Raw genomic sequence first — 12,500 nt, 5'->3', positions numbered from 1 at the left:
CTCCCCGCTTCCTGCTTGCGGTGCTCACGGCACTTAACGACTAAAAATACAGAAAACTCTAGATGGACAACTGAATCGAGCTGGGATTATTTCTGTCACTTCGCCAGACAATGCGCCACCATTCAACATTCACAGCAGTTTGGTTTGTGTTGTTGCATTGTGATTTCTTTTCGTTCGCTGTGCTGTCGCAACGGGGACGGTCCTAAAGCCATCTCATGATTAGAGACCAAACTATATTTTTTTATAGATATATCCGGTTTGCAGTTGTAACCAGTAAACACACTGGATATGCAGTAGTAACGACATAGTTATAACCAGGAAGTTATGCACAACATGAACTCTAAACAGGACTAGCATTGTCAATCATGCCGTTTTACGCACAGGCACGGTTGACAAGTTCCATGCACAGAGGGAGCCCTTGTGTCTGACCATTGTCATTTTTATATGGAGACATATGCATTCCATGTCTGCTCTCTTCGGCGACATCAGTTCAGCTACAGCTAAACACGACCCTGTGTTTGCCTGCCTGGCCTCGGAATGGGTTTTACAAGTGCCCGATGAGCCCACTAAACGCAGAGGACAGGGAGAGCGGAGTTATAAAGTACGCATTTGTACTTTATTTTCAATATCTCATAAGATCCAGCCCGGTTTAACCCACAGGCCCCATGGAGCCGCTAAAGAACATATTTGCGCGCGGCGGCCTGACGAACTGGAAGAATCTAGAGTCGCAAAAGGGAAACTTCACCAACCCCGTGTGGACGGCGCTTTTCGACTATGAAGCGTCAGGCAAAGACGAGCTCACCCTCCGCAAAGGTGACTTGGTGGAGGTGCTGTCACGGGACTCGGAGATATCCGGGGATGAGGGTTGGTGGGCGGGCAAGGTAAACAACAAAGTCGGCATATTCCCCTCGAACTACGTCTCGTTCAAGCCCAGCGGCTATGGCAAACTACAAGGCAGCGGAGTCGTTGGCCCCGCGGTTGTCGCCGAGTTCGAACCCGAGGCGGTGGATTTTAGGGATCTCAGCCTGGAGGAGGTGATTGGCGTGGGGGGCTTCGGGAAAGTGTACCGGGGGACGTGGAGGGGGGATCTGGTGGCCGTGAAGGCTGCTCGCCAAGACCCGGACGAGGACATCAGCGTCACGGCCCAAAATGTGCGCCAGGAGGCTCGGCTCTTCGCCATGCTCACTCACCCGAACATTATTGCCCTCAAAGGGGTTTGTCTGCAGGAGCCAAACCTCTGCCTCATTATGGAGTACGCGGCGGGTGGCCCCCTGAGCCGGGCCCTGGCTGGACGTCGCATCCCCCCGCACGTCCTCGTCAACTGGGCCGTGCAGATAGCCAGGGGGATGCTGTACCTGCACAGCGAGGCCATTGTGCCTGTCATCCACCGAGACCTGAAGTCAAACAACAGTAAGTTCAACAACCAGTGCGTTGTGAAAACTGCAATGTTTGCTTTTTAGCGCACACACTCGCATGCACGCGCGCGCGCGCTTTTATCTTGAATAGATAAATCATGAAGATGCCATATTGATGGTCCGTTGTCCGAACACTATTGCTTGCCTAACCAGATCCACAAAACAGTTGGATTGTGAAGTAAGTCAGGTGTATCTATTCTGTAGTAATGGCTGCTCATTTAGTTTGTTTTGAAGTTTCAAGGTGACCCGTTGCCCTTGGAAACTGGATGTTGTGGTTTATGACTGGCCTTGAGCCGTTTTGGGTACATAGAGCACCCCACAATCCTGGTGAACCCTATTCTCTGTGTGATCTGAAGCTTGACAGGCCTACCTTGCCATTAAGTCAAAACCTCATAGGCTGACTGGGTCTGTATTCTGGACAACTCCCTGCTGCCAAAACAATTAACCCACATTTAAAAAAAATATTGTATTCCTTCCTTTCCAAAATAAGTGAAAGACGTTGGGACTCAGAGCGAGAGAGAGAGAGAGAGAGAAATGGTGATGTGTTCTTTACAATATCTCATTTTCACAATTTCTCATCGCTCATAGTCAGCCCTCTTCAACACTTGACCTTGTAAGCTCACATTAAGGGCATGGGAAGTTGTTTTTAATTATGCAAGCTTAGCCCAGCCCTAGTCTATAGGCTAGTGCACGAGTTTGCCCTGGCTGTGCAAGCAGCCGAGAGCGGAACTGTGTGTGCATCTAAAAATGACTTCTGCCTTGCAGTCTGGTCCAGAACACATTGTGCAATAAAAAAGAAAAGACTGCTGACTGCCTGCCTGGCCTGCTTGACAAACAACAAGAGGCCAGCGAGGCCGGAAGAGCCACCGGTCACGTCTCCATGTGTGTCCCTGCCATCCACACAGTAAAATACCAGTGTTGATATAACTCTTATAGAGTCCAAAATCAACTCCATTTCAGATAACATTTGGGTTGACTCTACACAGTGTGGTAAATTTTATATCTGGATTTATGTAAGTTTCCTCTAAAAAGTTCATAGTACATTTTTCAATGTGTGCCGTCCAGAGGGGGTTAGATAGAAACTAACTCATATGGAGTGGTCCTAGTGTATTGCCACAGTAAAAAAATGCAATGTTAACTCAACACTATTCGGATATGGTCCCAATTGATGTAGTATTTAATCAACTCTGAGTAAAAGAGTTACATTCAGCACTGTTTTAGAACACGTGTAGGCCTATGGCTACACATTGTTAATTCAACACTCGGAAAATTAAAATTAGAACTAAATCCATATATTCCTAATTCTCATATAATCTCTGAATAATGTTAATAATTGTGTGCCACAATAACAACAACAATATTTGTGTTTGTACATGTATTTGTGTAGTTATTTTGGCATTTCATACACAGGATGTAGAAAGGTTAGTGTGACAAAAGGTAAAAAGGTTAGTGCGACAAAGGACCGCAGAGCAGTGGCCTATAATAAACTAGACAAACCAACCTAGTTCTGTTTTCTGTTTGTTCTTTTCATGTTATAGTCTGATTTGCCAGCCTACATTAGCCAGGCCGTGCCCTCCTAGTGACACAGCTTTGCCCAATGATGATCAGGCTAAGCCTACGTGCCAGTGACAGACAAAATACAGTATATTACATCAGTAACAGTGCAGAAGTCAACCAGGATGCCGTAAAAAGCTGAGCTCCAAATGTTCTTGATGTACCTTTATTTACTGACATAGGCACATAAAAGATTTGATAGGGTATGTTTCTAAACAGTCTATGACAAGTGTGGACCCTCAAATGTGTGAAATCACTACAGATGGGTCAAAAACAGTCAAAATGCACGTTACCCTTCACTCCTTTTCAGGTAGTATTTATGCGATAACAGTATTTCTTTAACACTGACGGAGTATGATCAACACTGTGAATGTTACATTTTATTGTTTAAATGATGAATTAACACCGCACCATTCACTGTGCTTGTTGTACGACTACGTTTATGTCGCTGCCGGGCGTCTGTTGAGTTGGTTGGAAAAACAAAGGCGTCCACCTGCCTGTACTGTACTGTACTGTATGCGTGAGATATTCCTTTAGCCTATACATCACTTCCTGTATGTCACTTCCTGCTGTCTGGACTATTCATTTCCCTCCCTCCGTCATCCACCACCCACCTCTCTCAGGCCGAAACAGAAGCATTTTTCATTCTTCATTTGTAATGCTCGTATAGGCCGAGGTTTCTGTACTGACAAGGGGTGTGAGCAAAATATTCCCCTTTTCACTATTTTACTGTATAGGGTGTGAGTTGTATTTGTATTGCCTTGTTGCTTACATAGTGCCCTATTGAATGATTGGACATTTCGGATTCTGGCAAGGTTTCAGGGTCATGCCTGTATTCTCTCTTCCTTCCTTTCTCTCTCTCTCTCTCTCTCTCTCTCTCTCTCTCTCTCTCTCTCTCTCTCTCTCTCTCTCTCTCTCTCTCTCTCTCTCTCTCTCTCTCATGAATCAGTAGTATAACATAAACAGTTAAACACTCCTTGACAGTTGCCTTAATGGTCTCTCTCTCTCTCTCTCTCTCTCTCTCTCTCTCTCTCTCTCTCTCTCTCTCTCTCTCTCTCTCTCTCTCTCTCTCTGTATATCTGTGGCATATACACAATCATCACCATGTTCACTTGACATGCCATTAACACCTTTTGTAGTAATAACACGCCTTGCACAATACGCACACTGTATTTCCCATTGTTTCTCCACAGACTCTGAGTAAGTGAATAATTACCACACCGAATGACTTATGACTGCAAATTGCCGTTGCCGAAGCCAAGCAAAACCCCATGTTCAATTTCACTTGTTTTACTTCGCTCAATGATCTCGGAAAGTTTTGGGGGGAAATAACTTATGACAGGGAAATGAAAGGGGCTGGTGCAGCAAGCGTACCATCACTCATCGGCTACCCTGGGGTGCGTTTCTCGAAAGCGTAGTAGTCAGCCAGTTAGAAACGTGGGTAGTTGTCAATGGGGCACCTAAGTCACGCCCTCTACTTCCTGATTCATGGGGCAGAGGGAGTAAAAAAATGATTCCTGGGCTTGAAAATGAGTGATTTTTGGATTTGTGGTGCATAGGTGGAGGTCCAAGGTTTGGATTGGTGTTAAAAAAAATCACTCATTTTCAAGCCCAGTAATTATTTTTTGACTCCCCCTGCCCCATGAACCAGGAAGTAGAGGACGTGACTTAGGTGCCCCATGGGAAATTGCATTGCAAACAACAAAGTAGCTTACACAGTTACCAACTATGGTTTCGAGAAATGCACCCCTGTGCTTGTTCCAAAATCGTTGCCGTGTTTCCCGCAGAACATTCATTACTCACGGCAGGTTGGGGTGTTACCCGGTATTGGAGATGTGCCTATCATAATTGGCAAGGCTGTGTTGCGCTATGTCGAAATATATTACCCCCTGCCCCTAAATTCATTTTTGTAAAGCAACTTAGGAAATTACATTCGCAATACAAAATCAGTTTTTTTTTTCAGTGACACAGACAGTCAAGGTGAAAGGCGTGTGCTGCCAAGGTGACCGCCTTGACTGTAAAGTGCTGGGTGTAGGGGAAACTTGTCACAATCCAATTAAAGAAATGTTTAATTATTGCATTACATTAATAAAAGCGATGAAAGTGGTCACTCAGTGCACTAGTGCTTAGGATTACCACTAGGACTTCAGATATTGGGGGGGGGGGTTCACGATTCCCTTCCTTCCTCCATGGCTGAAGTGCTCTCCTTGAGCATGGCACCAAATAAAATCCCACACTGGTCCAGGGACTGTAACCAATAACTTGTAATATCTGTAAGTCGCTTTGGATAAAAGGGTCTGCTAAGTGTAATGTAATGTCTTGTGTTTTTACTATCAGCAAGTGCCATAAATTATCTTCAGACCAATGACTTCATAGACATATGCATGACATTTGTCACTGATGCCAGATTTCTTGGGCAAAGGGACATGGTTGGCCAGATTGCCTTGCAGAATGACAGACAGTATGGGCAATTCAAGGCTAATCTTACCCATCTTTGTAAGATTACACTTTGGATACAGAAAAACTCAACATATTGACACAAAACTGTTTTAAATGGCCCTCTGCAGTTTAAGAGCTGGCTACCACACTTGTCTTGTCAGCAGTCCATTCCTGCTCCAGTGATAAGTTCCAACTCTTGAGCCATGGGAAGCAATGAGGTGGTCCTGAGTGACTGATCCCTACATGGGCATTGCAATTTTGGTGACAGCACAACAAGGTTTCTACTATTCACACTACCTGTATGGTTTCCTCACTATCACACTTTTAAAATCACCACTCTGAACACTCCCACCTACACCTGGGAATCACTCCCATCTCCCTTCTCATCAACAGTCTTCCTTGTACTTTTCCTTCCGCTTTTTCACATTTTCTTGGCTCTCCTGCGGTTAGGTCCATGGGTTAGGCAGGGACTTTTTCTTTTCCCTGAACAGTCATTCTATTGTATTGTGTGTGTTTGGTTTTGTTCACCTGGGGAGTAGTCCAAGAACATGGTTAAGTGATAAGCCTGGCTAAGTTAACCTACATGAAGTGGTAAATCTGGTAATAGATAGCCCACATGTGTCATTTAGTTTAGAAAGTCAGGACTCCAGGCTCTTCTAATAGATGTTTTACCTTAAGGTAGGGCTGCACAATTAATCGAAAATAATCGAAAATCGTGATAAATTAGTGAAATCGAAGTCGAATTTTTAATTGTGATTTAATCGTGGCAATAGTGACCTACCTGTGAGAGCGTCCTTGAAGCCAGAACATATTGACAGGCTGGTGTTTCTGGCCAGAAATCTGTCCACCTAAGTTTCATGCTATTGCCTTTACATAATTATTACAATTCATTTTATTTTGCTCATCCCGTATATAATTCATTCTTGGTTGTATTTCATCTTGTTATAATTTTCAAAAAAATCTGTGAAATTCAATAATCGTGATTACGATTTTGACCAAAATAATCGTGATTATGATTTTTTCCATAATCGTGCAGCCCTACCTTAAGGTTAATTTAACCTGGATTACTACTTATCCAGGTTCTTGGCATGCTCCCCTCCCCGTTTCACTGTACATTACCTGTGGCATTCTTTCACTTTCATTGTTGTCCTCGTTCTCTTGGCTTGGTTTGTTTTTCTTTCATTTACGCCTCCTCAATGGATCCGGTTTCCTCCCTCTCTCCTAGCCGTAGGAATGTTTCCACATCGGTATAATTGTTGAATTTTCTGCCATACCTCTGTTTGATCTTTGGTCTCTCTCTGTTTCTGTCAACAACACCATGCTGGCTCCAATATACTCACTCAAATGCGTTCTCTGTCTCTGTCTCTCTCTGTGTGTCTGTCTCTGTCTCTGTCTCCCCCCCCCTCTCTCATTCACTCACTCACGCACACACGCACGCACGCACGCACGCACACACCTGACCAGCCTCTAACCTCCTCTCTTCTTTTTTCCCCTCTTCTTAGTCCTGTCTCATCTTCCTTTTTTCCACCCCTCTGCTCCCTCTCCTGTGTGTTGTACTGAACAGAGGCGCATCTTGCCACCAGGCAAGGCAGGCAACCGCTTATGGCCCCCAAGCCTCTAGATAGTGAATAACAACACACTGTACTACAGTAGTGGTGATTTTGGTTCAAATGTTCATTCTTTTGCATTTTCGCTTGGGGCCCCACCTGACCCTAGAATCGCCTCTGGTACTGAAGCACAGTATACTCTTCTTATCTCCTTTAATCATGTCACCCCCCACACACACACACACACACACACACACACTTCTCGTCTCTTGTCACTTCTCTCCTCTCCCATCATTCAGTTCTCTCCTTTCATCTCTTCTCTTCCTTCTGCCTTTTTTCCACCCCCTTCTCTTTACCTTTTCTGTCTTTTTTCACTCAATTTCTCTGTTCCTCTTCTTCTCTGCTCTCGTCTGTTCTCTTCCGGTCTGTTCTGTTCTGTTCTGTTCTGTTCTGTTCTCTTCTCTTCTCTTCTCTTCTCTTCTCTTCTCTTCTCTTCTCTTCTCTTCTCTTCTCTTCTCTTCCACGTTTCAGCGATGGAAATCACCAATTTGTCTTCCATCTCTTCAGGAAAAAAAGCAGGGGTTTCCATGTGGGTTTTTTGTTGTACCATGGAATCCATGGCAGATCTCTCTCTCTCTCTCTCTCTCTCTCTCTCTCTCTCTCTCTCTCTCTCTCTCTCTCTCTCCCCTCCTCTCTCTCTCTCTCTCTCTCTCTCTCTCTCTCTCTTTCTCACACACACACACACACACACGCACACACACACACACACACACACACACACACACACACACTGTGGCAGGCAGTGTGGGGAGAAGATGAGATGTTATCAGGTCCCCCCAGTCAGTCTCCTGTCTTCCCCCGCAAAACCCCCAGGCCCGCTCCCTTGTTTTTTAATTCCTTAAACGACAAGAAGAGAAGAGAAGAGAGGAGAGGGAGTGAGAGGAGGAAAGATGGTGGTGGTGTTAGGGGGTGTGGGAAGCCTTGTCTCGGACCTGCCCCTACTCGTCGTCTGAGCTCAAATACAGAAGAAAGCAATATCCTGTTGTTTTGTGTGTGTGTGTGTGTGTACGTATGTGTGGTGTGCGTGTGTGTATATGTGTGCGCGTGTGTGTGTGTGTATTCGTGTGTGCGTGTATGCGTGTCCTTTGTCTCTGTCGGTGTGCGTCTGAGTACTCTGTGGATGTGTGTCTCACCACCATGTGTGTGTGTGTGTGCGTGTGTGTGTGCGTCTGTGCGTGCGTGCTCGCATGCGTGTGTGCTTGCGTACTTGTGTGTGTTGTTGTTTTTGTTGGGATTTTTTATTTGTCTTGAATGTGTTTGCTTACCCTCTGATGCAACTCATCCAGTCCAGCAGTGCTGTTCTCCATCCGACAGAGATAGAGAGAGACCACATTACTACTCCTAGTCATACACACTACCCTCTCCTCACTACGGAGACTTCACCAGTCTACAAGATGATTGTTTACACGATTGTTAGTCGTGTGCAGTGTCTCTCTATGCCACTGTTGCTCGGTCAGCCATCCAAAAACCGCTTTACTTTTTGGTGTGCCTGTGATGTAGCTCTGTGGGCCTTCATGGTAACATATCTGTACAGTTTTTAAGACTATTATCAGTCTGTGTACAAAAGCAATGTTAGATTTGATCAAATATTTACTGTATGTCATTTCAAAGAGCAATTTGGCTGTGTTGGATTGCTTTGATTCCAGTTACTAAAGTAACATGATCGATTTTCATCAAACCTCCATCAAAGCGGCTCTTAAAACAAAGTTCGGATGATGGTCAAAGTCTTACGAACGTTCTGTGCAGAACGCTGTTGTGACATTTGTACAGTTTGTACATTAGACACAGACAGTGGTGGCACCAGACCTGTTTCAGGATCTATGAAAACATATAATTTCGCCTTCCCTCCCACAAAGCTAATAGCGCCCCTGAAAGCTCAACGCTGTCAAATCCAGTGTCTCGAGTTGTCATAAATCAAGTCAAATACGTTTCCACATTTCGTTCAAAACAGGCCTTCCGTTTAGGATAGTTTTGCATTCCAGGTGACATTACACTGCATGACGTTACATTAATGTGCTTTTATCCAATGCACGTTTCCAATAGAGGACATAATCAACAGCATACAGGGCATGTGAAGAATACTGTCTAAGTGCATTACGTTTATTTGTGCTATTTGACACCTGAACTTCCCTTGGGATCAGTAAAGCTACTCTACTCTCATCTAATTGTACAGTAGTACAATTTGACTCTCGTCATGTTGTAAAATACTTTGTATGGATTTATATAAATTTCTTCTGAAATATTGACGTCCCATTTTTTTTTACCAGAGGGCCTGATGCTCTTGCTGATTTTAAATGGCAGCTTGTTTCCACTGTGTCTTTGTTTGTCATGGCGGCCCGCATCCTCTGCTCCAGGCCCCTGCCTAGAGGCTCTGTGGAAGCCCACTAGACTGCCAGGGGTCATGGGAAGGTGAGGGGAGGGCCCAGAGAGGAGGAGGAGGAGGTGGAGGAGGAGGAGGAGGAGGAGGAGGAGGAGGTGAGGGGAGGGCCCAGAGAGGAGGAGAAGAAGGAGGAGGAGGAGGAGGAGGAGGTGAGGGGAGGGCCCAGAGAGGAGCAGGAGGAGGAGGAGGAGGAGGAGGAGGAGGAGGAGGTGAGGGGAGGGCCCAGAGAGGAGGAGGAGAAGGAGGAGGAGGAGGTGAGGGGAGGGCCCAGAGAGGAGCAGGAGGAGGAGGAGGAGGAGAGCAGGAGGAGGAGAAAAGATATCGTTCGTGGAGGAGGAGGAGGAGGAGGAGGAGGTGAGGGGAGGGGAGGGCCCAGAGAGGAGGAGGAGGAGGAGGAGGAGGAGGTGAGGGGAGGGCCCAGAGAGGAGGGGGAGAAGGAGGAGGAGGAGGAGAGAGGAAGAAGGAGAGGAAGAAGAGGAGGGCAAAAGGAGGGAGACAAGAATGAGGAGAAGAATAGCATAGGAGGAGGAGAGGAGAAGAAGGAAGGTGAGGGGAGGGGTGAGAGAAGGGGCGATAGGAGAGGAGGCAGAAACGGAGGAGAGGATTGGAGGGGGGTGGGAAGAGGAGAAGAAGAGAATTAAGAGAGGAGAAGGAGAATAGGGAGAGGAGGAAGAGAAGGGGATGCATACAGTAAGGCAAGGAAATGTTATTTGTATTGTACATTTTATACACAGAAGCTGTTCAATGTGCTTCACAAGCAGATAAAAGCATAACAACACAGTGAATAATGTAAGAAAAAGCATAAAAAGTAAAGACAATCAGTAAATCAGTAAATATTGAAAATCAAAGTTAAGGTATCAAAAACTAAAAAAGTCAAAAAATAGGCTCACTAAAAGAAAGCAGCTGAGAACAGCTTTGTCTTGCATTTGGCATGCAAGCTGTTGGAGAGGCGGTCAGGCGAGGCAGAGTGAATAGGGAGCACAGTCGACCGTCATCAAGTGGTTTTGGAAAGAGCTGCAGCATGTTGAAACAAAACAAAACAAAGCAAAACAAGAAGGGTAGTGAAAAAAAGAATCTTAACAGAATGGTGTCAAGAGTTCACAGTCAGTGGGTGTTAGATTAGCGACTGTGTGTGTGCATTTGTCTGAATCCATCCGTGCTGGACCCTGTGTGTGTGTGTGTGTATGCGCCCGTGTGTATGTGTGTGTGTGTGTGTGTGTGTGTGTGTGTGTGTGTGTGTGTGTGTGTGTGTGTGTGTGTGTGTGTGTGTGTGTGTGTGTGTGTGTGTGTGTGTGTGTGTGTGTGTGTGCGGGTGTGTGTCTGTGCAGGGCCGCTGACAGCTTTGACAAAGTCATCTGAAAGGGCCCCCCATCCAATATATAGCCTACAATGGAATGACGACCCGATTTTGGGCCCCCTCTGTCCCTGGGCCTGGGACAACTAACCCCTTTGTCCCCTGTTGCCTTCCCTATATTGTGTGTGTATGTATTGTGTATGTGTATCTGTAGGCCTATGTGTATGTGCGTGCGTGCATGTGTGAGTGTACGTGTTTGTGTTTGTGTGTGCGTGTGAGTGTGCGTGTGTTTGTGTTATTATGAGTGATTGTCGTGTTATTGTACATGTCTTTACCCCTATTTACTTACAAGTACGTCTTTAGTTCGAATAGACATTCCTCAGAGGTATCTCTACCAATGTCCCTGATACAGTTCAGTGAAGGGTCTCCACTCTCTTTCCTCTTCTATAGTTAGCGTTTGGTTGGATACGTCAATGCCTTGATAGTGCTGATAAAGGCATGATGCATGATGATGCAAGTGATTCAAACACACACACACACACACACACACACACACACACACACACACACACACACACACACACACACACACACACACTGGAATAGAATAATGGCTTAAGCAGGGCTCTAAATTAACTTTTTCCACCACCAGCCAATTTGGCTAGTAGACATTTTTTCTTACTAGCCAAATGGAAGGTCAACTAGCCATTTTTTCTCACCAAAATAAACCATGCGTTAATTATGATGCTTTTAATTCTTTTATTAAACTAGGCTATGTCCTCAACACAGATAAACAATATAAATATTATACTCAATATAATTCAGTCTATTCTATAATTATTTAGTAATTATATTTTTCATTATTTTTCATTATTTCATTATTTTTCATTCCATTTCCATATACTGCACAGACAGCCAAACACTAGCCTATTACCTCACACCATCACCCAAACCTCACATACAGTATAGGCCTACAACTCACACAAAAACAGCATGCCTTCAACACTAATGTTACACACATACCAGACTTTCAACATACACTAGCCAAACAAACACACAACCAAACACTGCAAAACCTCATATCCCATACACAGCATCACTTCACACACAGTGGGCAATGCACAGAATACAGGTGAAGGGGACAATGCACATGGACAATGCACAGAAGACAGGTGAAGGGGAGAAGAGATGAAGGGAGGAGAAGGAGACGGGGAGGAGAAGGACAGGAAACACCCGCGCGCGCGCACGCACGCACACATATACCTACACAGTGCGTGAATGATGTCTGCATTGTGTTTATGCTGCTGCTGCGTGACACCTTCAAGTTCCTCCAGGTCAAATTAATATTAGCTTTACTGACGATGCGCTTGGAATGACAATTACCGTAAGGCCTACCGCCTACGCTATGTCAACTAGATATCCAATAACACCACGGAGACCATGCTTACTTTGTTAATTTCGTCGCTAGTTTTTGTTATCTTTTTTTTTCACTTACTCGTATATCCATGTCAAACTCGTGCAGGGTCTTTGCGATGGCGTGGGCGTTATTAGGAAACGACAACTCCATCGTTTGTAGTTGCGAGGACCTCGCAAATATCAGACGGCTTCTGACGGCAACGACACTGTTTTGACAGACAGCTGTCCTGTCCCTCGACTCACTCATGCCGTTTTCGCTCCACCAATAGGCCTACTGTATTTCACCGTCACAACAGTTACGCTGCTATTACTTGCATTCATCGACACATAACCGTGCTTTAACCACTGCCACATTATTTTTCATCTGACCAAAACCTACAAAACCAAAGTAATCC

General features: G+C 45.2%; 1 protein-coding gene across 1 annotated transcript in view; it reads left to right on the top strand.

Moving 5' to 3' along the window:
- Positions 1 to 12,500, top strand: part of LOC134437054 (mitogen-activated protein kinase kinase kinase 11) — an 80,394-nt gene that overhangs the window by 487 nt on the left and 67,407 nt on the right. Inside the window, exon 1 of the mRNA XM_063186486.1 lies at positions 1 to 1,410. This exon is cut by the window's left edge and continues 487 nt beyond it. Within this exon, the coding sequence (XP_063042556.1) occupies positions 666 to 1,410 (745 nt within the window). The 5' untranslated portion in view covers positions 1 to 665. The remainder of the gene's footprint in view (positions 1,411 to 12,500) is intronic.

This window comes from Engraulis encrasicolus, chromosome 21 (genome assembly GCF_034702125.1).
Source record: "Engraulis encrasicolus isolate BLACKSEA-1 chromosome 21, IST_EnEncr_1.0, whole genome shotgun sequence".
In the NCBI taxonomy this organism is placed as follows: Eukaryota; Metazoa; Chordata; class Actinopteri; order Clupeiformes; family Engraulidae; genus Engraulis; species Engraulis encrasicolus.
The sequence above is the reverse complement of the archived record's forward strand: the minus strand, read 5'-3'. Positions and strand labels throughout refer to the sequence as shown.